Source organism: Pithys albifrons, chromosome 5 (genome assembly GCF_047495875.1).
Source record: "Pithys albifrons albifrons isolate INPA30051 chromosome 5, PitAlb_v1, whole genome shotgun sequence".
NCBI classification, from domain to species: domain Eukaryota; kingdom Metazoa; phylum Chordata; class Aves; order Passeriformes; family Thamnophilidae; genus Pithys; species Pithys albifrons.
In genome coordinates this window covers 22,295,917-22,320,714 of record NC_092462.1, presented here as the reverse complement: position 1 = coordinate 22,320,714, position 24,798 = coordinate 22,295,917, and the positions used below count along the sequence as shown (strand labels likewise).

General features: G+C 41.6%; 1 protein-coding gene across 2 annotated transcripts in view; it reads left to right on the top strand.

The window, feature by feature from the left end:
• UNC5C (unc-5 netrin receptor C) overlaps nucleotides 1-24,798 on the top strand; it is a 258,693-nt gene that overhangs the window by 175,642 nt on the left and 58,253 nt on the right. For both annotated transcript variants that reach the window (XM_071555887.1, XM_071555886.1), the window contains exons 3-4: nucleotides 4,878-5,021; nucleotides 16,543-16,646. In XM_071555887.1, coding sequence (XP_071411988.1) covers nucleotides 4,878-5,021; nucleotides 16,543-16,646 — 248 coding nt within the window. The remainder of the gene's footprint in view (nucleotides 1-4,877; nucleotides 5,022-16,542; nucleotides 16,647-24,798) is intronic.

Below are 24,798 nucleotides of genomic sequence, written 5' to 3'. Positions count from 1 at the left end.
TAACATTTAATTGATATTTATGTTTTTGTTTTCTGATATTTATGGTGATCATTTATTGTCTTGTGTAGTTATGCATGGTCATAGAACCTTGTGAGACATTTTTGTTTCCCTAGAAGGTAATGAGTCTGATTGGCAAATCTGTTTCTATTAAAATAATTGAGAAATTTGCCAATTACTTCAATGAGTGCAATATGGAACCCATGAGTTATCATTGCAGTTACTAAATAATCTGCCATGATATCTACAATTACATTACATTTGCATACATTAAAAAAGTTAACATTTGTGCCTCTGAACACCAGATTATCTACCTCACAGTTTGTATAGCCAGTTTAGTTAAGCACTTGGGGACCTGTGTGTGAAGTGTTTTTGCTTCATTGTGTTTCCAGGATACAGATTATAATAAAAGACCATGCATATAAGGCATGACTCCCTTTTCATGCTTCCTTTTGCTCCACAAGGGCTAGTAATTTTGATTTTGATATATACTATCAGCTAGTGCCTCTCCCTGTGCTTGTTTGGCTGCACACATTAGCAGCAGACAGACTGAGCAAGACACGCTCCACCCTCTGCCTCTCTCTGCCCGTTAATCCCCTCATTAATGTGCAAATACAGAAATAAGTAAAGTTCTGGTTCCTTACTACTTATTTTCAGAGATCAAGTTGTACTAGTCTTAGAGATACATTTATTTTATTGAAATGGATGATTGAATAATCTCCGCTACAAAATAGACAGAGATTTTGACAAATGGACAACCTATTTAATTCACTGGACTGGGACATAATTGCAGACCAATTATGACAAACATAGTGAGCCTTCTTGTGAACTATCTTCCATCCTGAACTGGACAGAAAACTATGACTGCAAAAGTGTATCTTTGACTGGTTGTTGTGCATTAGCCACAGCTGGCAACTGAGTCCCACAGAGCTGCTCACTCACTCCCCACTGTGGCATGGAGGGGGAGGATTGGACAGGTAAAAGTGGGTTGAGATAAAGGCAGTTTAGTAGGTAAACCAGAAACTGTACAAGCACGCAAAGTAAAAGAAAGAACTGATTCACCACTTCCCATGGGCAGGCAGACATTCCCAGGAATGCTGGGCTCTGTCACACATAGCAGTGATTAGGGAGGACAAATGCCATCACTCCAAATGTTCCCCTCCTTCCTTCTTTTTCTCCTGCCTTTATATACTGAGCATGTCATATGGTCAGACACAGCCCTTTGATCAGCTCTTTATGGATTTACACAAATTAGAAGGAACCTGTTAAGCATTCTGGCTGCCCACGTTACTGTTACTTGCCTTCGGCTGTATTTGTTGTTGCATTGTTGTAAAATAGGGAGATCCTGACTTCTTGTGGGTTGTTCCAGTATCTATGTATTTATTGCAATTCTGGAAATGTGCAACTTACTCAAATGTTAAAAAAAAAATTGTGCTGCATATTTTCACCTTCTATATAGCTTAGCTGTATGAGGAACTAGACTTAAAAATTCAGGATGTTCCTAATAAAGAAGGTAATGTAGGAGAGGTACTCTGTGAGAAGGTGACATTTCATTACTTAACACTGTGGCAAAGTAGAATTAGCCAGTACCAGGTAGGCTTTGTGCTGCATAAATTATTGCTTGTCTCTTAACCTGTCTTGTCCTAAATATATTCGGGCAAAATATAGGGACTCATAAAGTAACTTCTAATTTTGCTCTCAGAGGTTGTGCACTCACCTATAATCCAACAATTCGATAAACAGCTGCCTGAATGGCAGGTGCAGTATGTCACATTGTCTGGAAATACTGAGGAATGGGTTGTTGGGGTTTTTTTGTTGGTTTTATTTTCATTACTACAGCCAGTGTTCTTTGTGGTAGAGGCAGAAGCAGGTTCAACAGACCTGCATAAGATGAAGGTCCCTGTTTGAAGTCATCATACCAGGGTTTTCCTGCCCTTTGTGCCCGTGTGAGGTGGATAGATGATACACTCCTGAATGAAAGCAAATAGAGTGTGCCAATGCATCTGGGAAATCTGATGTAGAGCACTGTGTCAGCTGTCAACAACGCAGTTGCTATCTGAGGTATCTCAGCACTTGCAGGTTTTGTAATCTGGCCTAGAAAGAGATTTTCTGTTAGGGGTGATGTTGAAGTGTATTAGCAAAAGGAATAAAGTTGTGAGCTGGTACAAGCGGAATGCATCCCTTTGTGCTTGCCCAAGTCTGAAGCTGGGGGCATTTCATCTGGTGAGAGGTTTCTCCTAAATCAGTGTGGCAATGAGGTGCCAGTGGGCAATGCTGGGAAGGAATGGTGGAATCAGCTTCACGTTCTGGCCATGGATCCTTATATCCTAGATAATCTTGTGGCACCACCAACTGGTTTGATGCATTTTGAACTTTAGGAAAAATACTTTACCATAGAGATAAAGAGCAATGGTATTTTTTGCTTGTAAGCAGAGGGAGGTGGAATCTATTTGCAATGTAAAGAAGGTATGCGTCTCTTTGGTCATGACACAACTATTGATATTACTCAAAGACCAAGTTACTTGAAATAACCCAAAACCTGTCAGTACTTCACAGCTGTCCCAAAAGACATTATCTGGAGTAGCATGTTATTTTGAATTAGAAAGCATCTCAGGAAGTCAGGGATAAAAAGTTCTGCTGGTGCAGTATATTGTATAGTTTTGTATCTTTCACAGACTCTCGGAAAACAGCATTTGTATCCTGAATGCTAAAAGACTATATCATAATCATTATTAACCAGTATGGTCATTATGAGCCTGGTTGTTTTAGCCCTCGGGTAACAAAGTTCACAGCTCCATCAAGCTCTGTCATAATCAGCTTTATTATAAAAACATAGTCTTGTAACCTTCAAAGGCTCCCTGGGCTAGTGCAATAAAAACTGGGAAGGAACTGAAGTAATCTTTAGGCTAACAGCAGTTGCACTGGGAAAATACAACAATTTTTATGCATGTAATGTACATGCTCGCTCCCCACCCTCTTCATGCTCTTCTCACCAGGACAAAAGCTATCCCTCAGACCCCTTTTGGAGCCAAATTAGCTCATCAAAGCAGAACAAGTTTATAGCACAATGTTCACTGCATATCAAATGCCCATGCACTGCTTTGATTTCCATTCTTTGGAGTGTTGTTGCCATATTTTAAGTATTTCATTTCAAGAAGAGCTATTAAGCGTTTCCCCCAAAGTAGCTGATAATTCAATGGCTAAAGATGTCAAGGATAATGAAATAAAAAGGGGGCTGGGCTGTGATAGTTTCTAACAAGCAAACACTTCTCATAAGAAGGTATTCCCACTAGAGAAGTCTATGGTATTACATGCATTAATTCCTTTCTGCTGTTGTTAACCAAGTTTGGGATGCAAACAGCATGCAGCCTCAATGACAGTGCACAACTGTGTGCAAACAGTAATTAATCGTTGGCTCCCTGAATGGAACCTCTGTGAGGCTGGAGGCAAATCAAAGGGCTGGCCTGGTTTCCAGAGCTTGAGGAACATGCCATGCAGTACAATTGGGAACATTGACGTTATGAATATCCCCTTGTAAGCTGTGTGGCAGGAGGCTGAGGGTAGCTGGGCTCCACAGGCTCAAGTCTGTGCTCACCAGAAGGACCTGCCTTTTGGTGTTCAGTGATGGGGACAAACTGTGCATGCTCCGATCCAAGGATATTTCAATTGAGTTTCCTGGCAATTCTGGAAAGAAAAACAAAATCAGACCCACTACACAAAACATCTGTGTGTGAATTTATATATTCAAGGCTGTTTGCAAGAGTTCATTTTTGAAATGGTGATAGTGTTCTCCACAGGCAGACACACACTAGAAGTTTATCAGTAGCTTGTCATGGTCAGCAAAGTCCAGATATACTGACAAGAGCTGTAAGCACTTTTCTCCACCCCAATCCAGTATCTTGACTGGAATTAAGAGCTTTTTGAACAGGCAGTGCATTTTGAGATGGAGGAAGGTGTTGTGTCAATATGAAACCCAGTGGTTGTCATAAGAGGATCAGCACATTTTACCAGCAACCCTTGCAGTGGTGTCTGAGACACCACAAAATTTCCTTGCACTTAGAAGAAGCAAAACAGCTTCCTGAGAGAGAGCACTGTGTGGGAAATGTGGGCCAATGTGGTCTGCTTGGAAGGATAGCAAGTGGGTCACTGTCGTTGTGGGTGCAGCTGTGGGCTTGGGATAGGACTGTGCTGAGATGCATTATGGAGGCCAGGGAGACTGTCAGGCACTGAAGTGTGTTTCACTGTGTTATAAAATCCCTTAAAAAAATATTGCTGTATCTGTAGCATATACGACAGTAGTAGTGCCCATCCCACATCTTACAATAACTACACTGCAACACATGCGCTCATCATTACAAAGTATCTTTGTATATGTCATGACATTTTCTGCTGTGGTAAAAATCATTTTCAGTGTCAAAGTGAGCAGGACTTCTCCTTGTGCTGTGCCTGTCTACCAAAAGCAGATGAAATACAGATGGGCTAAGGAAGTCACATAAATTGAATGACTCTGTGGTTTTATGATATTCATATCAAAATAAAATTGATTGGCATTGTCACTTCGTGTTAATTGTCCTAGAGACATGGTACAATTTATATTAGCTGAGGTGCTGTTCCTCTTATTTGTCTAACATACATACTGCATGGGATAAAAGCCAAAATCTCAGTGATAAATTTTTCATTCACCCATATCTCTTATTATGCAGATAAAGTGGGAGTTTTTCTTCCTTCACATCTCTATGACAGTCTGTGTTGCTGAATAGATGTTTGTAGAGAGCTGTAAGGTATCCCAACAACTTCCCAAGCAGATTTCTGTACCTACGCTGCTTCTTTCTTTCTATCTGTAAGCCTGACACTGACCAGCGTTGCTTTTACCCTGACAGGTCTGATTGTCCGAGAGGTAAGCATTGAGATTTCCCGCCAGCAAGTGGAGGAGCTCTTCGGGCCCGAGGATTACTGGTGCCAGTGTGTTGCCTGGAGCTCTGCAGGCACCACCAAGAGCCGGAAAGCCTACGTCCGCATTGCATGTGAGTGCTTTGCTGTGCGTGTTGAGTTGATGATGTTTGGGTGAGGAGTTGTGGAATCTCTGCTGTTTGGGAGAGGTTTTATTTCCAACAAGTTAGGCTTTGTATTTTCCGCGGTTATAGATGCATACTAAAATTGAGGCATTCAGAAATATTCAGAAGAATTTCAGTTTATTCTCTTATTAAAAGCAAATTCTCATTTTTCTACTCTGTGTAGGGGGAAAGCATCAAAAGCAGTATTTCTTGAGTACAGCACTTTTATATCTCAAGAAAAGTGTCTGAAGCTAGTAAGCAGGAATATTAACAAAGCAAGCTATGAAATGGGGTGGTAGCTGTTCTTTCACAGAACCACAGAATGGCTGAGGCTGGAAGCCACCTCTGAAGGTCATCTGCTCAAGCAGAGCCATTTACGTAGGACCACGTCCAAATGGCATTTGAGTATCTCCAATAAAGGAGACCCCACCACCTCTCTGGGCAACCTATGTCACTGCTCTGTCACTCTCACGATGAAAATATTCCCTGATGCTCAGAATGAACTTTCTGTGTTTCATCTTGTTTCTGTTGCCTCTGGTCCCATCATTGGGCACCACTGAAAAGAGACTGAGTATGTCCTCATTTCACCCTCCCATATGGTGTTTATACACAGGGATGGAATCCCCCTGAGCCTTCTCTTCTCCGGGATGCAGTTTCAGCTTTCTCAGCTTTTTCATGTAGGAGAGGTACTGGTCATCTTTGTGGCCCTTTGCTAGACTGTCTTCAGTACGTCCCATATCTCTCTTGTACTAGGGAGCCCAGAATTGTCTGGAGAACTCCAGGTGTGACCTCACCAGTGCTTAGCAGAGGTGAAGGATCACCTCCCTTGTACGTCCCATATCTCTCTTGTACTGGGGAGCCCAGAATTGTCTGGAGAACTCCAGGTGTGACCTCACCAGTGCTTAGCAGAGGTGAAGGATCACCTCCCTTGTACGTCCCATATCTCTCTTGTACTGGGGAGCCCAGAATTGTCTGGAGAGCTCCAGGTGTGACCTCACCAGTGCTTAGCAGAGGTGAAGGATCACCTCCCTTGACCTGTTGGCAATACTTTTTTTCTAATGCAGCCCAGGATGCCATAAGCCTTATTTGCCTTAAGAGCACATTACTAACTCATGGTCTACTTGCTGTCCACCAGAACACCCAGGTTCTTTGCTTAAAGCTGCAAATACCTATCACTGCAGCTGTATAATAAAACTGCTGTTCCTTAACAAGGAAAAAAGTGTGTATCTAGCATGTCATGAGATGAAATTGGTAGTATGAGTTTAAAAGTGGTCATGTAAACCCTAATATTTAATCATTGTTATTCATGGCTACTAACCTCAGTATTTATTTGGAACCAGTCCCATCTTAGACCCCTAGAACATGGGGCAACCAGTTCTCTGAAAGCAGATCTTCATTTGACTGTACAAATATTTAATGTTCATTAATTTTCAAAGAGGTGATTTTCTTTGTAATAGAGTAGTCACACTGGGGACTCCCATTTCTCTCTCACATAATGAAATACTGTTCTGTATAATAGGAACAAAATATATCATCTGGAATAGTGTCTCTTCCACTGTTTTCACCTCAGCAAAAACACATTTTGTGAGAAAAGGTCATTAGAAGCTGGATTTCCTGCACTGTGCCTAACAATTTACAAAGGGACAAGAGAATTCTTCCAGCCAAATAAAGCTTTTCACAGACATATTAGAGGAAGGACTCTGCCATTTAAAACTCTCCATTTAGAGCTTGATTCTCCTCTTGTTCTTGAGCATAACTACCCATACTTAGCACATTACGAAAAGCTTGTCTCTTCCCTCTCCCTTTCTCTCTCTCCTTCTCTCTCTCCCTCTCCTTATTCATCTTTCTCCTACTCTTTCTGTCTTTGCTCTCTTATGCCCTTATGTCTCATTCTGGAATTATTGTGTCCTCTCAAGGGCTCCATTAAAACAAACAAAAAAATAGCATCCAGCATCACTGTTCACTGAGCATGTAATAGAATTAACTGAAAAGTAATTTGAAAGTGTGAAAAATGTGCATCCTGGAAAAGTGGCTTGTGTTTGTTTAATGCAGGGTCAGGCATGTGTCAGAAAGTACATAACAACCTAGTCAATGAAAGTTCTCAGTGAAAATCAATTGCAACCAACATTGCTCTGACCAAGAGCTTCAGTTAGTCAGGAAAGGAGTGATCTATAAATATGGAGTAAAGATGCTGATGTTTTTCAAAGGCTGCCCATGCTAGCAATTTAAATATGAAAAGAGTCTGAGTTTAAAGACAACATCCCAGCTTCTCTAAATCTTCAGGGCATTTAACGGCACATCACTGTTCACTCCTAAATCACCAGTACTCTAGCAAATGACTCCCTTCTGTGTAGGCTGTTTGTGAAAAAGGACGGGTTTCCTATTTCGTGGAATTCATCTTCCTGGGGTATTGGTCTCCCCATGAGAGCAGAGCTGAGCAATTCTTCCACTTAGACTAGCAGATTTGTTGAGATTAATTTTCACGTTGCCATTTTAGATATATCAGTGCCCAACAAAGCAGGGACATCTAATGTATGTATCTTTGTGGAGCTGGAAAGATATAATAAATTCTCTGAGATACTGGCCAATGAAAGTGCTAAAACACATTTCCTATTTATTCACACATTCCTTATTTATTCTAGGTACATCCTATCAGGAGCACTAGGAGTCACTAATATGTTTTGATACAGTTTTTCTGCTCAATTAAAAAATATTGCAATTGTGGAGGAAGAGATGGAGAAAGGAGGGGAATTGGGCAGCTTTACCTTTGTCTGTAAGAAACCCCCCAGGCTGAATATAAAGTTTTACTGTGAATTTTCTGTAACAGGACTGATGTCATTGAGCAGATAAAACCTAACAGGACAAAATTCCAGTTAAAACAATGAATGAGATCTGAGCCTATGTAACCAAAAGTACAGTTCAACCCACTGAAAAACACATCTGATGAAGACTAAACAGTAGCTGAAGGATTTGACCTAATTTTTAGATCAGATAATAAAGGGATGGCTAAGACAAATTGCTTTGAGCCCATGTGCATAGAGCAACCTCACTTTTCATTTGCACCACTTTGGTGTTGCTGTAGCCTCAATAACTTCATGATGTTAAGCCACTCTGTCCTTGAGAACATATAGAAGAATATAAGTCCTAAATCTGCTGTCAGGTTTTGGATTTGTTGAACACCCATGAGAAAATAGAAAGTTTTTCTGTAATTTCTATTACCCAACCTTTTTTTGTGTAACAAATGTGAATAGATTTTTCTTTTCCTTTATTCATTATCTTAAAATCTGAAACCAGAAAACAAAAAACATTTTTAAAAGCCCTGAGGCAGTAAGGAACTGTGCTACTGTTAATCTTTTTTATAATTTTGTACCGGTTTCCTATGTACTTATCTAAAAGCCTTTATTCCCCCAGACATTTTTTCAAAGGAATGTAGTTAATATATGCATGTCAGATACTGTGTACTGATAAGATAAATGCAGTACAGAAAAGTAGATTGGTTAATCTGATGGTTTATCACCACCTGCAAGGGGTATACAGTTATACAAAGAAACAGATATGAAAAAAACCAAAAATCACTGATATTTTACTGACGCTTATTATCTCAGCTTTTAGTCCTGAGGCCCATACTCCGTGTTCCATTGTGGCAATGCCTTTCTTCCCTCTCTTCACTCACCTAATGCGAGCAATGCTGTGAGGACACGTTCTGCAGCCACCAAAGCATTAGACCCCATTGCAGTAGGTACAAAGTTGTGTGGATGTCGAGATAAGGAGAATGAGCTAGGAAGGACAACACTTGAAAATTTTATTAGGAAAGTATTTCCAGGATATCCAGTATTAAAAACAAAATCAAAACTAAAACTTATTTTGTGTACTTTGATAAATGTGTGAGAGAGTTAACAGAGATAGGACCATTTTCCCTTCTTTTTGTACCATTTAAGTTGCTACTAATCAATATCTGCAGCTTGCAGTTAATAAAGGGATAACTGAGGCACGTGGTCTTGAGCTGAGATTACTGAAAAACAGCAGATTACAGAAAGGGCAGCAGAGAAGTTAACTGCACATTTAGCATACTTGATGCCACTGTTCTGCTTGTGCTCCTGAGAGGCACGTTTCTGTACTGCTTCCCAAGTTAACAGGCACTATCACTCCCAAATTTAAGAATGCAGTTTCAACAGTAATTAATACAAATTACATTTATTATATTAAAGAGCCAAGACTCTATAAATTGGGGAGGGCTTGATGTCACTGTTAGCATTGCTTAAAAAACAAAAGGAGACCACTTTACTGAATTTATATAAATTTAATCTCTCCATAGGAGCCTTGAGAATATCCTACCTACACTGCCATGCCTTAGAAATTATGTTCTGGAAGAGTCTGCTTAGTAACTGATGGTGAAACACAGATCCAGAAAGGAAATAAACAAATTTTTGTATATATTTTGGTGGTGCCCAGACATCTGTCTACCTTAGGTTAGTGTATCAGAAGAGCAACAACAAAATACCGCATTTATAGAAATAGTTTTCTTTTTTAGTGTTTCAGTGTCTTGTAAATTCAATTCTACATATGAATTGTAATGTGCACCTGATGTTTCTAATGTCTGTCTTTAGTATCTCTAGTATATCTGTCGTGTAAAAAGGCATCTGTTGAGGTTAGGTCATTTGAACATTACATTTAGATTTATTTGAAAAGCAAGAACCTTGGAGTCTATCTTCAGTCTCCAAGTGAAATAATGAATAGAATTAAGTTTATAAGTTAGTTTTCAGGTTAAGTTTACAAAGAAATATTGAGTTATCAAGTCAAAATATCAGAGGAAGAGAACAGTGCAATTTATGTACACCTGGGAACCCATCTGCTCAGTCAATTCTTGATTAATTTTGCTTGCTTGTATTTTTTACAGTTGTATCAATACCAAATGTCTTGAGTGGGTTGTTCTTCATTACTACCACAGCCCACATGGAAGCTGCATTGCAAAAGAGTGTTTAGCCTTAGGACCACCTGGCTGAGCTAGCTTAGAGCTAAAGAGAGGAGGGAATAAATGGTTTTTCTGCAGATATGTAGACAATGAGTCTCCAGAGAGTCATCAGAGTGTAGTGTTATCCCCAGCTGGCTGACGATGCGATTGGCAGAATGAGGAACTGGCCAGTTTGCATCTCTCATTTGTTTAGGTTGAAAATATATAGGAGATAAAGGAGGAGAGAAGGTCCTAGGCAGAGCATCTTTCAGATTTTAGTCTTGCAAGCAAAGGGTGTTCCTCACCTCATTCTGTACCTCAGGTCCATGGATATAGTAGGATGCATTCCCAAAACATGTTGCACACTTCCAAGAAACCTGCTTCAGGTCCCATCAGCTGCTCAGCTGTGGAAACTCATGCTGCTTCTTGGCCATGTGGCCAGCTTCTTACTGCCTGTGCCACCAGAGGGCTACAGACAAGCTCAGTCACAAGCTGTCAGGCATCTCTGGAAAGGTGGAAGCTCCACCATCCCCAATGTTCCTCTTCAAGACTGAGAATGTGCCTGGATCAGCTTCATGGTGCTGCAACATTTGTCTTTAGGACTGTCTAGATATGAAACAACTCCTCCAGAGAAGGAAAGAGAGGCACAGAGTTGTGTATTGAGCATTAAGGTGGAGTTTTGAGGTGTTGCCTTATTTCCTCAGTCCTCAGCTCCAGCCACTGATGCTTGGGCCAGCTGAGAGCACAGGCCTGTTCTGTGCAGTCTCATTCTGTGAGCAGCGGTGCACTGAAGAAGGGCAGAGGGCTTTGATCAGCATGTGGCAGATACAACAGGGTTTCTGCAGGGTGAGTCGCCACACTTGAGAAAAGCAATTGATACAGATTTCAGAGGGAACTGATGATGACACTCCTGTGACTGCCTCAGTGGAAATCTGGTTTGATCTAATTAATAACAGACAGCTGGAACCACACAAGAATAAAAAGAAAAAAAAAAGAAAAGAAAAGATGTTTTTGTACCTAACCTTTCTGCTACTTACCCACCAGTGTGATTGATCCCTCTGCAAAGGTCATAGACAGAGCTTTGAACAGAAAAGTGAGGCCAAAGTATGCCTGACAGATCATGGTTTCTTACATTTAGATTTGCAATTCAGTTTCTAAGACCTTTATTTTTTTTAAGAAAAAAAAGGTGTTTCTTAACTCTATCCATATTCTGGAAGCTGATGGAAGAAGAACAGACCAGTTTTGCACTTTTAGTCATGTTTCTCAAACTCAGCATCAATCATCCAAGTTTGGAAATAAATGCAGTGAGATGTGTTTTCATGAGCAGGTGGATCCTCTTTCATTTTGTAGAACATCAGTGGCATTTTTCCACTCTTTTTCCACAATTAATTTTCTGTTTGTGTGTTCTTATTAGGCTAGGTAAAATTAAAACCATATTGAATCTTGCCTCTTGAGAAGGCTCTCAAGGACAGGAGGTAGACTTGAAGTGGACTTAGTAAAAGGAGCAGAGAGTCTTAAAGGTCTGCCAAGGGCAGAAATCCATCTTTCCCTGACATTAATGCTGTATTATTCTGTTCATCTGGTTTGCATCTAATTCCTGGCTGACAAATGTCCGTTTTTCATGCTCATTCATTAGTCACCCTTACATTAGTGGCACATTGAACCGTCTGGTCTGCCTCTTATCACATTTCTCAGAAATTATAAAAGGTATTCTTATAGTTTTACCCACCCACCCATCACAGTAAAACCTAGAAAAACAAAGAGATAAAATACATTTGATTTAAAAAAAATAATAGGGTCATTCTTTGCTCTTTCTTAGAACTTGACAGGTAGAAAAGGAAGATATGAAATTTCATGACTTCCTGTATAAGCTATTACCTTTAGCAAGGAAAAATGCACCTTCTGAGTGTTTTGTAAGATAAAAATGCATTAAACAATGAAGTCATTTAGCAGTGCATCTAAATGTAGATCTAATGCCCTTTTACCCAAAAAGTGTAGCAATTCAGGACTAAAGCTAACAATATGATGTACACTGAGATTCTTATTTCCCATTACTTTATTTCAGTTTTATAGTTGTGAAAATTCTCTCATTTCAGTGCAGCTCTGAATTCAGCCCTATGTCCTTTCCAGAGAAGATTGTGCAGAAGTCTTTCAGGAGTCTTGGAGGAAAGTCTCATCTTAAATATGCTGTAAATGTGCTGCAATATATGCCACAAAAGACCCCTCTGAATTTACTAGGACTATGCATTAGTAAGGAAAACAGAGTTTGGCTCAAGGTGGCAGCAGACTAGAATTTTAATTATTCTCCTTGATTTCTTTCTAGGAAGACAGCCTTGAAGGAAAGTTAGAGGTGGGTAAAATGCCTGATGGGGGTGCAGGCTGTTACCTGAGCCTGGCAGCGATATCCCTACCTGCAGCTAGGTGAGATACATGAGAGAGCTGGTGAGAGAGACAAGATGGACCTTTCAACATCACCGTCCACCCCACCTCACTCCACTCTGGAGAGATGAGCTGTGGCAGCAGTATTACTTGTATAAGGGAAGGAAGAGTATTGCTAGTGCGGGCAATACAAGATTATTCTACATTACTGAAACAATAATGGAAAAAAAGTGCACCTGCCTTTCTCTTGTCTCTCCCCCTATGGAAGGTGAGAGTAGAGAAGGAGCTCTCTCAGTGTCTCAGTAACAGGGCTGCTGCCGACCTGAGGCTTTAATAATGCACACTGCCTCTTCACAGGCAGAGGGGTCCTGATCCAGAGTGGATCAAATGTTTTATTGATTTACTTTTTCAGGCATATTATCTGAAGAATTATGTGGGTTTTTTTAGCTGCAGTAAATTTTATTAGTCTCTTAGGAAAATGTATCCCTTCTGTCCTTGCTTACAAGCAATTGTAACTTATATGGCACTTTGAGAAAGTGAAAAATGTTATTGAAAATGTCCTGATTGGGAGATATCCAAAGTCCCTCAGTACACTAGCAAGCTCACACAGTCCTGACTGACATTATGAAGTTTCCATAATGACCCTAGTTGTTAAATGGCAAAGGAAGCTGAGGATTGAATAAGTAGAAAGATGTTATTGTTATCCACAGAAATCATAGCATGGGTCATAGAAAAAAATCAGTCATTTCAAAACCCAGTGCTGTCCCAGTGGGTTGTTTCATAATAGTTGCAGCAGGTGACAAAGATGTTTGTTCAGGCCCTCTGCTTTTTCATCCCTTAAAAACCCATCTTGTGAATTTGTGAGTGTCACAACCAGCCAACCTAATGCTTGGTTAGGTGAAACCTGCCCTGAACTGCTGCCATCTGTAGGTATTTGTGGATGCCATGGCTCCAGTGGGAAGTGGTGGGAAAAAGTTGTGAACATGTGGGAGGGAGCCAATAGAATATAAGAGCTCTCAGTCTTGAAAATACACAATTATGCACCTTTTTTTCCCCTGCCCACATATTAGTATAATTTACTTAATAGTATCTAATGGCTCCTTTGAGAACATTACTGTCTATTATGTCAAGGCCTCTACTTAGTCTGTTTACAGTTTGTGGATCATTGACCAGCTTGAAGCCGATGACATTGAGGCAACCTCATACAGCGAGGCACTGTGGGTGGGGGCAGGTGGGAAAGCCAGGGTCCCACAGGGTTCATCTCACCTACGGCAACCCCACTGCATCTATTCCAGCTATTACCACTGCAGAAATTCTAGCTGTTCATAATAAAGAGGTTAAAGTGGGATTTTTTAATGTTATTACATAGATTAATGCTATTTACTTTTGTATGCACTAAAATTTGGAGTTTTTTTAAAGGCAAGTGCCTTATGGGAGGGATAATTATTGTGCATGTGAGGCAATGTAGAACATCAGAGTTCTCTTAAATGTTTCAGGAAGGTAGGCAGAACAGTAAATCAACATGTCAAGGAAAAAAATCAGATTATTATCTACCTCATCTACCTCTACTGTCTTCATCCCTCTGTATCTGAACACCTGAAAGCTATTATTGATAAGCTATTTATTACTGTGCTTATATGTGCCTATTACTGTCTTGGTAATTTTCTCATTTGCATTCAGCCATGATATTAGAGCACAATAATTGTCTACATTGTGCACGTGTGTGTATCTACTAAATGCACTAAGGTGTACCTGATGTGGAGGTAGTTCTTTTCTTTTGAAAATACCTGTGGAACTAGCAGTAGTATGATCATATGGGTACGATCATATAGCCCCAGCTGTTTGCCAACTTGAAGCAAATTGCATTAACCTGGCATTATGTGTGCCCAGGATACCTATCAAGTCCACAGGATGGGTGAGGAGCCTGGGCCAAAGGAATAATGTAACTGCCCAAGAAACTCACCAGCTCCTGAAAGTGCTGCTGATTTCTGTGTTTAATGTGTGGAAGTCCAGCAAGTGTTTTGTCCTTGGAATGACTCCTACCCAAACTGAGCCTAAATTTTCCCTGGTTAACCTGTCAGAGAGAATGGGGTGAAGCTGGAGGGCAGATAATGCTGGAGCTGGCAATGTGTAGAGAGCTATGGACAGACATCTGACCTAATCTGTCTGGTTGTCTTGCTGTGGTTGCTCTCACATTAATGAGCCTCATTGGCCTGTAATAAGTCCAGTGTGACAAAGATGCTGACAGACATAGCTTGGTGAAACTTGACATTTCATCCTAAGAAATGTTCACATCCAGACTTTTACTACTCCTCTTTGCCCTAAGTTATCTGGTGTCATAAGGTAAAGCCTCCTTCAGCAAAAACTTCAGGTTAAAATTTTGTAGTGAGGTAGCTGTGACATTGGTATGTGCTTCCTTTTTGCAGAAGGTAACCCCAAAACAAGGAGACAGTAATTTCTTGTATTACCAAAGCTTATCTTTCAGTGCTTTGAACTATGGCCATAAAGCTTGTCCCATCAGAGGGGCTGTCGGTATCCCTGCACTGTGTGCTAGAGAGAGCAGGAATGCCAGTGGTGGGAAAGCAGTGAGGTGTGGGGTCTCTTCTCATATGCCTGTGGTGCATGGGAAGAACTGAGATGACTTAGTTTCACTGGGGAAATTCTTGGGTTTAAGGATGTTAGAAGTTTACTACTATATCAGCTTAAGTTAAAATGAGCATCTCCAGCTGTGACAGAGCTTTTCCGTGGTACAATTAGATTGACATTTAATTCCAGGTAGTTGAACAAGCACATTTTCCCAATACAGGCTAATAGATGGAGGTCTCATGCTATCCAAAGGCGAGTCTCAGAGGAGCTGACTTTGGTGGCAGCCACCCCATGTCCTTTTCCATCTGTGCATTCACCTGCCCCAGATTTTGCCTTTTGATAGTGCTGATGCAGTTCCTTGTGGGGTCAGATCTAAATTAGATATTGTAGGTAATCTAAATGAAAAATAACTTTTTGGATGGTTTATTTGTAAACTGTTGCAGTTCAATGATCTCTTCTCAAATGCAGTCACAGGTTACGGATTCAAAATATGAACTATTTGGTTTTTAAATTGTTCCCATATGACTATGACTTGTTTCCAATATGACACAAGTATTTGTGCAACCTCACTGTAAGCTGACGTAAGGAACCGGTCTGACCAGAATAAAAGGTAAAATGAAAACAACTGGCTTGCAAAGTTTTTGAAGTCAGGCCAGCTCTCTGGTCTGACTTGGAACATGGCCTCACATCCATTTGCAGCAGGAACCAGGAGCAGGGAGAAATATTCCTCAATAGCTACTGGGGCTGAATGAGTAGCTCTCAGGCCCTGTCCTCCCTGGCACAGTGGAGAGGGTGCCAGTCCATGGCAGAAACATGGAGACAATGGTGAGAGGGAACTTCTGAAGTCCATTTTACCATCTGCACAAAGATATTACAGAGAGCACAAAAAAGCCAGAGTTCACAGCTTTCCAGTACAATGAACTGGTCCGATCTCTGGAAGTGCTTTCGATGCCCTCTCAGCCTGCTGCGTTTCTGCGGTGCTGTGGAGGAATCAGTTCCTCATTGCTATGCTTCTAGTATCATTGCTATTATTGTGGTTATTATTAATAATAATAATAACTTAGTGCTATGGGGATAATGATAAGGCGTAGACAAATTAGCTAAAGCTGTAAAGTTAATGCTTATAAGCTAATAGTACATTAGATCACAGTAAGAGTACTTTCACCTATGAATTTAAGGAAACGCAGTTTATATGCTGTAGTTTTACAGATTGATTTAATTTTCCACAACTTTTTTTGGTACTTCACCAGTGTATTTTACCAAACATAAATTATCTGAAGAAGCAACTTGTTTCACTTCTTGTTCTGTGTCTTGACATGACCTTCCACAGTGAAGTCTTGGATTCTCACTGGGTTCACATGATGAACCACAATATAAATAATAAATCCACTGTGAAGTATTTGCTTAATGTTGAAGTGAAAACATGACCTAGCTTTTTTTAATTGCTTTACTTTCCAGGGAGCAGAACTGCTTTTTTTCTCTGTCTCTTGAATGTATCCAGTATGGCAATCAAATATTATTTAAATTACCAACTATTAATACTACTAATATTTTTTTTTACTTCTGTCTGGCCAGATCTCCGGAAAACTTTTGAGCAGGAGCCCTTGGGGAAAGAAGTGTCCCTGGAGCAAGAGGTCTTGCTCCAATGCCGCCCCCCTGAAGGCATCCCAGTAGCTGAGGTAAGCAGCAACAGCAGTGCCTTGGCACTTGGACATCCTAACTAAGGTCTGATGGAGGGCTAATGGTGCAATGACTTACAGCATATCATGGTGAATGGGTGGTAATGGGGAGATTACTGACTGCTGCTCACTGACAATTGATTGGGAACTGATTAATGGCTTTGGGTTATGGTACCTTGGTGGGCAAAACTGCAGGGGGTTTGGTTTCAGTTTTTTCTTCTCTTTGAAAAATCACAATTATATCTGGCATCCAAAGGACACTTAGCTGGTGAAACATATTAGTACCAACCTAGTATCTTTCCTTTTAAAGAAAAAAAATCACTTATTCTGAGGCACCTACCAAGGATGATATACAGCTTTTTTAATTTATAGTTTGCCAAATTATATTTCCCTCACATATGCATGCACCAGCCTGCCAACTTGGCATGAGAGAGGATGTGCCATCGTCCAGTACGGTCTCCCAGGTGAAGCAGCATAAGGTTTGGGCAAGTAGGAGATGTCTGCCTAATAATCCATCTTCAGGAACTTACTGGTTTTTGCTACTGGCATTTGAGTAAATCCAGAGTGGGTAGCCTGCCCTCCACCTGCAGGAGACAGCCTGCCCTTTAGCAAAATCTGTGCCTGAGGACAACAGTGAGTGTCCCCTTGACAGCAGCTTCCCTAAGTGCAGTGGTGGTTCCAGCTGCAGACTCACAGCTCAGAAGAGGGATTTCTGAGTCACAGGGGGGCCTATGAAATCCTAAATCCACTGTGGCTGTTAAGAGAAAAATTGATTGCTAATGTCAGTAATTCCCCTATCTGAATTCTCTTCGGTTTTCCTCTACCATGCACAGAAGAAACTGTTGCCAATTTGCATTAGGATAAGTCAGATTGTCATGGCTAAGTAGCAAAGTGGTTGTCACTCAGCACTGATGGCTGATTTCTCAGGAGACGAAGCTTAAACTACTACCTCCCCATCTAACTCAAGTTTATATTTAATCGGAATTTCAGACATATTTCCACAAACATCAGAAAGAATAATTAGAATAGAATTTTTTTCCCATTTTCTTGTACCATAGGCTATTTTCCCTTTAAGATTTCCAAAACTGTAAGGAGTGTTTAGGTCTTCTGAGCCAGCTTGCTGACAACTGTAACATTAATCAGTTTGGTTTCCTCAGGAACTTAACGGCAGGTTTTTATTTTCCTTTCTGATGCTTCTTTGCATCAAATCAATTTCTTGTTGTGCCATGACAAGAGTTTTTGCAATGGGATTTGTTATTCAGGCCATACAGGAGTGTACTGGGGGACTTTGTTACCTTTGTTAGAAACAGAGATTAAAGACGATGGGTAGTTTGTTTTTATGCAGTGTTACAAGCACCTCTGACATTTCAGCAGCCAGTCGGGTCACTCTCTCGGAAAGGTGTGTTATACCCAGTCTCGTGGCTGGGATCCAAACAGCACAGTTTTACAAGATTTGCGGAAAGTGATCTCTGTGAAATTCCTCTATGAGCTGCTGTTTTAACAGTTATGCTTTTTCTTGCCTTCCAGTATCCTACTCGCTCTGACAATAGCTCTTCATGACAGTACATTGACTGGCTCTGAATCTTATTTGTGCCATGGTCAGGACAGACACCAATTAACACTTGGCAGGCCCAGAAATCTTATACTCCCGTCTGACATTCAAAAGAACTGTTCTCAATGATGTTTTTTTACCTCTTCTGACTTTTGAAGTCAGAAAGAGATCAAACACCCAGATTGGACAGCCGCCTAATGCAGCCTCTTTGTAGATTCTTTCCAACACTATTAAAAGAACAAAGACCTGAACACTAATGAAAATGAAAACCTTAATGTGACACTTTATTACAGCCACTTGCTGAAGCTACTAAGATAAATTTTAAAAAGCAGAAAGATGAAAGATAACTTGGTAGGTTGGAGGATTACATGATTATTTTAATTTAAAGATGAATGAGTTCTTTGTTTAAGACTTCATTTATTTGTTTGGAGAAATTTCTGATATGATGGTACAGGTAACTCTAAGAAAGGACTTGGAAGAAGGCAAGGAGCAGACTTGTTGAAAGACTGCTTTCATTCCAATTAGAATAGACTAATGCATATGCTGCAGCTGTGAGCAGCATTTCCAAATGCTTTTGGTGTTATTGTGCCTCAGACTCTTCACACTCTGGGCACTGTGTTTTGTTTAGGTTTCTTTTTCATTTACTGGCATCTGAAGTAGTCACTGGATTTAACAGCAAAAGAGATGAAAAAAAGCTTACACTGTGAAACTGTATAAAATAGAGCTTCAGTGTAATGTAATGCAGTGCTGGAGTCCAAAGTCCAGCATCTCTCCCTTTCCTTTTCTCCACCTTCTTTGTGGGTTGGGGTTTTTGTTTGCTTGTTTTCCCCTGGTATTTCAAAGTGGTGGGAATAAGCACACTCAGGGATAAATTTTAGCCTCTTTTCAGTATCTGGGGAATTCAGTCTTATCATTTCCAGCACATTTAATTAACCATGTCAAGCTCTTATGGATCAATACAGCAAGTGCTAGGGGAGATATATAAGAGCCTCCAAAGGAGCTACTTTGCTATTTCCTACCTGGGCTGGCTACTCCTCGCAAACCTATTCAGATGAGTGAGGGTTGGGTCAGGATCGTTAGGTGCTAGGGGGGGCTATATAAAAGCCTCCAAAGGAGCACACGACCTAACAGGACCGGGCAAACAGAGGTGTGGCAGGGCTAGCAGACAGGGCACAATCAGTTCTCGTAGGTAAGTTTGTTGTTTGGTTTTTTTCTGGTTTTTTTTTGTTGTGTTTTTTTTTCTCTCTCTCTTCAACTTAACTAAAGTTAGTAATGGTTTCCAGAAAAATGAAAAACATTGCTACTGTTATTACAAGGAGTGTGTCTACACAGACCCTACCCTGTAAGATGGATGCAGTGACCCAGGTCTCTGGCTGTGCAGAGTGTCTGAGCCTAGCATTGGTACCACAGAATGCTATGGGAGGCACCTCTGTACAATGTGAGCAGGTCAATGACTTGCTGTGCCTGGTGGCAGAGCTTAAGGAAGAGGTAGAGAGACTAAGGTGCATTAGGGAGAGTGAAAAGGAAATTGACTGATGGAGTCAAACCCTTTTGACCCCTAAGGTAGCAAAGCCCTGCCCCTCCTGTCATGAGGCAGATGGAGCAGACCAAATTGATGGGGGGAATGCAAACAGGTTCCTGATCGGAGAGGAAAAAGAACCCTCTCTCTAACCCCATCACCACCCTGGGTGCCCTTAAGGAATAGATGTGAGGCCCTGGATCCAGAAAGTCAGGCAGGGAACAGCCAAGATTTGCCTGGAGAACCTCCTGGCTTGACACCATCTACAAGACAGATTACAACCTATGCTATAAGGAAAAAATGAAGGGTGGTTGTAGTCAGTGACTCCCTTCTGAGGGAAACAGAGGGCCCTATATGTCACCCAGACTCTGCTGCCTTCCCAGGGCCAGGGTGAGGGATATTAGTAGGAGACTTCCTGAGCTAATTCAGCCCTCAGACTATTATCCCCTGTTAGTAGTGCAAGCTGGCAGTGAGGATATTATAGAAAGAAGTGCCAGGATGATTAAAAAAGACCTTAAAGCACTGGGTCAGTCAGTTCATGGGACAGGAGCACAGGTGATATTTGCCTCAATTCCTGTGCTATCTGGGACGGATGAGAAGTTAAATAATGAGAGGAGTAGAAAAGCTCATTTCATCAACAGGTGGCTAAAGGACTGGTGCCACTGCAAAACTGTAGGGTTTTTTCACCATGGGGCAAACTCCTCAAATCAGATGAGCTTCGTCCTTCTAGGAAGAGCATGAGGACTGCAGCCCATAATTTGGCAGGGCTAATTAGGAGGGCTTTAAACTGGGTTTGAAGGGGGAAGGGTTTGAAACCGGGCTCTCCAAAGGTCAGCTTAAGGATGGAAAGCCTGAGTTAAGAGTGAAATCAGCAGCCCACCTGAAGTGCGCGTACACTAATGCATGTAGTATGGGTAACAAACAAGAGGAGCTGGACTATCGTGCAACAGAAAAGCTTTGATGTAGTTGCTGTCAGAGAAACATGGTGGGATGACTCACACGACTGGAGTGCTGCTATGGGGGGCTACAAGCTCTTCAGAAGCAGGGTAGGAGGGGTGGCTTTATATGTTGGAGAGTCTCTTGACTCTGTTGAAGTTGAGGTCAGCAGTGGCAAGGTTGAGTGCCTGTCGACCAGAATCAGGGGGAAGGCCAACAAGGCTGACATGCTTGTGGGTGTCAGTTACAGACTGCCCAACCAGGATGATGAAGGAGATGAATTATTCTACAAGCAGCTGGTGGATGTCTCACAATCTCCAGCCCTTGTTCTTGTGGGTAACTTTAACCTGCCAGATATCTTCTGGGAGCTTCATACTGCAGAGAAGAGGCAGTCCAGGAGGTTTCTGGAGTGTATAGAGGATAATTTCCTTCATCAACTGGTAAATTAGCCTACTAGGGGTAAGACCCCACTAGACCTACTGTTTACAGACAAAGAAGGGCTGGTGGGAGATGTAGTGGTTTGGAGACTGCCTGAGGCATAGCAACCATGAAATAATAGAATTTTCAATACTCAGAGATGCAAGAGGAGCCATCATTAAAACTTCTACACTGAACTTCCGGAGGGCAGATTTTGGCCTATTCAAAAGACTAATTCAGAGCATACCCTGGGAAACAACCCTTAAAGGCAAGGGGGTCCAGGAGGGATGGACATGTTTCAAGCAGAAAATCTTGAGTGCACAGCAACAGGCTATTCCAGTGTGCCAAAAGGCCAGCCAGAGGGGAAGATGGCCGGCTTGGTTAAATAGGGAGATTCTGAAGGAAATCAGGGATAAAAAGAAAGTTTACAGACTGGAAAAAAGGGCTGGCTACTTACAAAGAATTTACGGATAGAGCTAGGTCATGCAGAAAAAAATCAGAGAAAGAAAAGTGCAATTTGAAGTTAATTTGGCTAATACTGTTAGGGATAACAAAAAGTCCTTCTATAAATAAACTAATAATAAAAGGGGGGGGGGCAAGGAAAACCTCCAATCTCTGTTGGACTTGGAGGGAAATATAGTTAACAAAGATAAGAAGAAGGCTGAGATACTTAACACCTACTTTGCCTCAGTAAGACAGGTGGCCCTCAAGGCAATTGGCCTCTGGAGCTGGTAGATAGAGAGAGAGAGTTGAATAGCCCCCCTGTATTCCAGGAGGATATAGTTAGTGACTTACTGAGCCAGCTGGATCCTAACAAGTCTATGGGACCAGACAGGATCCATCCCAGGGTGATGAGGGAGCTGGCAGAAGAGCTTGCCAAACTGCTCTCCATCATCTTCCAACAGTCCTGGCTCTCTGGGGAGGTCCCAGATGATTGGAAGTTGGCGAATGTCACCCCAATCCACAAAAAGGGCTGCAAGCAGGACCCTGGCAACTACAGGCCTGTCAGCCTGACCTCCATGCCTGGCAGGGTTATGGAGCAGTTCATCCTGAGTGCAATCACACAGCACCTTCAGGATGGACAAGGGATTAGATCCAGCCAGCATGGGTTTAGGAGGGGCAGGTCCTGTCTGGCCAACCTGATCTCTTCTTAAGATCAGGTGACCCACCTGGTGGAGGAGGGTAAGGCTGTGGATGTGGTCTGTGTAGAATTCTTTACAGAGAGAGTAATCAGGCATTGGAATGGCCTGTCCACAGAGATGGTACATTCACTGTCCCTGGAGGTTTTTAAACTGAGATTGGACGTGGCACTGAGTGCCGTGATCTAGTAAATAGACTAGAGTTAGATCAAGGGTTGGACTCGGAGGTCTTTTCCAACCCAATCGATTCTATGATATTAAGAGCAAATCTTACTATTGCTGAAAAGCTGAACCACATAACAACATACAGCTTCTCCAAAGGGCAAGAAGAACAAAACCAAAAAAGAGCAGATAAAGCTTTTAGGGCAATGTTTGCCAGTTCCTCAGATCCACTAGTATTTGACAAACATTAAAGTAGTTTCTGGCCATGGACACTAGGAAAAAAGCCCTCCGAGATCCAAAAGGAAGTAATGTGTTAAAGTATAACCAGTCTCATGGCCTGAGGTCAAATCAAAGTACATCTTCCTTGATCATTTGGCACTAAGTAAGGAACTGAGGTCTCTGGGAAAACCAGGTCAGTTTCTCTGCAATCATATACCCCTGCCCATCAGCCCCAAGCAGCCTGGGAGCTGCACTGTGGCATGCCTCCCCATTCTCAGTTCTGTAGCCAACATCAAGCTGAACCAGCCTACAGATTTTGAAACACTCGGGTAAATGTTTTGGCTTTTCCAATTCATGGCCCAGGCAAGCAGGAGAAGGAGCAGCACAGGTGCTGTTGCAGTGAGGTTTCCACACATAGCCAAGGAGTGAAGAGGTAAACTCACATATTGCTCCTATAACAAAAAGAAACAAAAAAAGAATGAACATAAAAAGAAACAGCATCCCACTCTAGTTCCATCCTTCTCTGCTTTCTGCTTTTCCTCAAAGGGGAGAAATAGGCTAAGATGGTGAGATAAGCAGTCTGACCCACCAGGTTCATGCTCAGTGGAAATCAGACGGTTGTAGCTCCCCAGCAGCAGCAGAAACATCCAATTCAATTCCACTCTCCTCTGTGTGCGCATTTTTGAAACCTAATCTGAGAAGGCAGCAAGGATCCCATTCTGTAATGCTCCAACAGTAATGACAGAGTTACTAGCAATTAACCCCTTACCTAATTTAACTTGTTTTTTGACAAATGCTGGCATCATATTGCACATGATTAAATATAGAGACACTGAATCACATCAAATTAGCTCATTGGTATAGGTTATAGACCAAAACACAATTGAGGTATAAGATTGGTTAAAATGCCATAAGCTGACAGATGAACTTTGCATTGAACTGTGTGATTTGTGGGGCTTTTAACAGGGGAATAATTGCTTGTTTAATTATAATTGAGGTGTTTCACAGAGTAGTTTAATTGCAGAACAGGGTGTAGTGCCGTTTGGTGACCTGTCTGGTTTAAAACTGGGTGTGATATTTATTCACATCCATGGCTTTAGGAACCAGAGCAAGGGGGAAAGCATCGCTGAGTCAAGAGGCAGAAGAGGGTGTTTTACCTAGTCAAGATGACTGTGACACAAAGTTTATTCAGCTGCTCTTGCACAGGCAAAATGGGTGGAAGCTGGGGACTTCTCCAAGTGGGCAGCATCAGTTGGCTGCTCCATCTAATTGATTATTAAGGTGGCTGGTGTTTGCTTTGTTTCATGAGAGCCACTTATGTTTTGCAGCAGTTATCCTTCAATTGGCAGTTCATGTGTATGCATTTCCATGCAGGTGTGTGTCACTGAGACAGTGTTTTATATTCATGGCAGGAAAGTGAGCACTAAGAGAGACAAGTAGAGGAGTCTGTGGCCAGAAATACTAATGACTTGAAAAGTGACACTGTCCTTTGCAGTGCTTTGTGACATACAGTAGAATTATCTTTTGGTGTCAGTGGAAGGAAGAGTGGGGAAGGGGAGACAGGTTTGCCTACAGAAGGAGCACAACCCAAAATTAATGAGGACTGCTCTTCTGGTTTCCCATGGAGAGCCATTGGGTAAGGTCTGGCAATGCAGGCCTGTCCTCCAAAAGCTCAGAATAAAACTCACTGTAATTGTCAGTGCCTGGCCCCTACATTTCTGTTCTTTTTTACATATATTTTATTCCCCAGTCTACTGGTGATTGGTCAGGACACACTTTTGCAAAGTGAGAAAAACCAAACCTGCTTGAAAGGACAGGTTTGCATTTGGGTTTTGTGCTTTCCTGGGAAGTGTATTACTACTAGCATTAGCTGGCCTTAGTTTTGCACTTCCTACCAGTTCATTCCCACAGTATGGGAACCCATGCCAAGGTGCTCAAGTTTTCTTGTTGGACTGAGTTTTTTAAGACCTGGATTTTCTGTGGGATCTACCCCTATACTTTTCGTTTCTAGTGCAGTTCCATTGATGCCTATGTAGGTGAGGGCAGAGCATGCTCCAAAGTGAATCAAATTGCTATATGATTTAATTCAGACAAGGATGACCTGTGGGACTGCAGAACAGTCAGAATTTAGTTCCACCAGGAAATACTAGAATGGGAGATGATCTACAAGAGCATTGACATGAACCCTGGTAGCTTATCCTGTTCTCT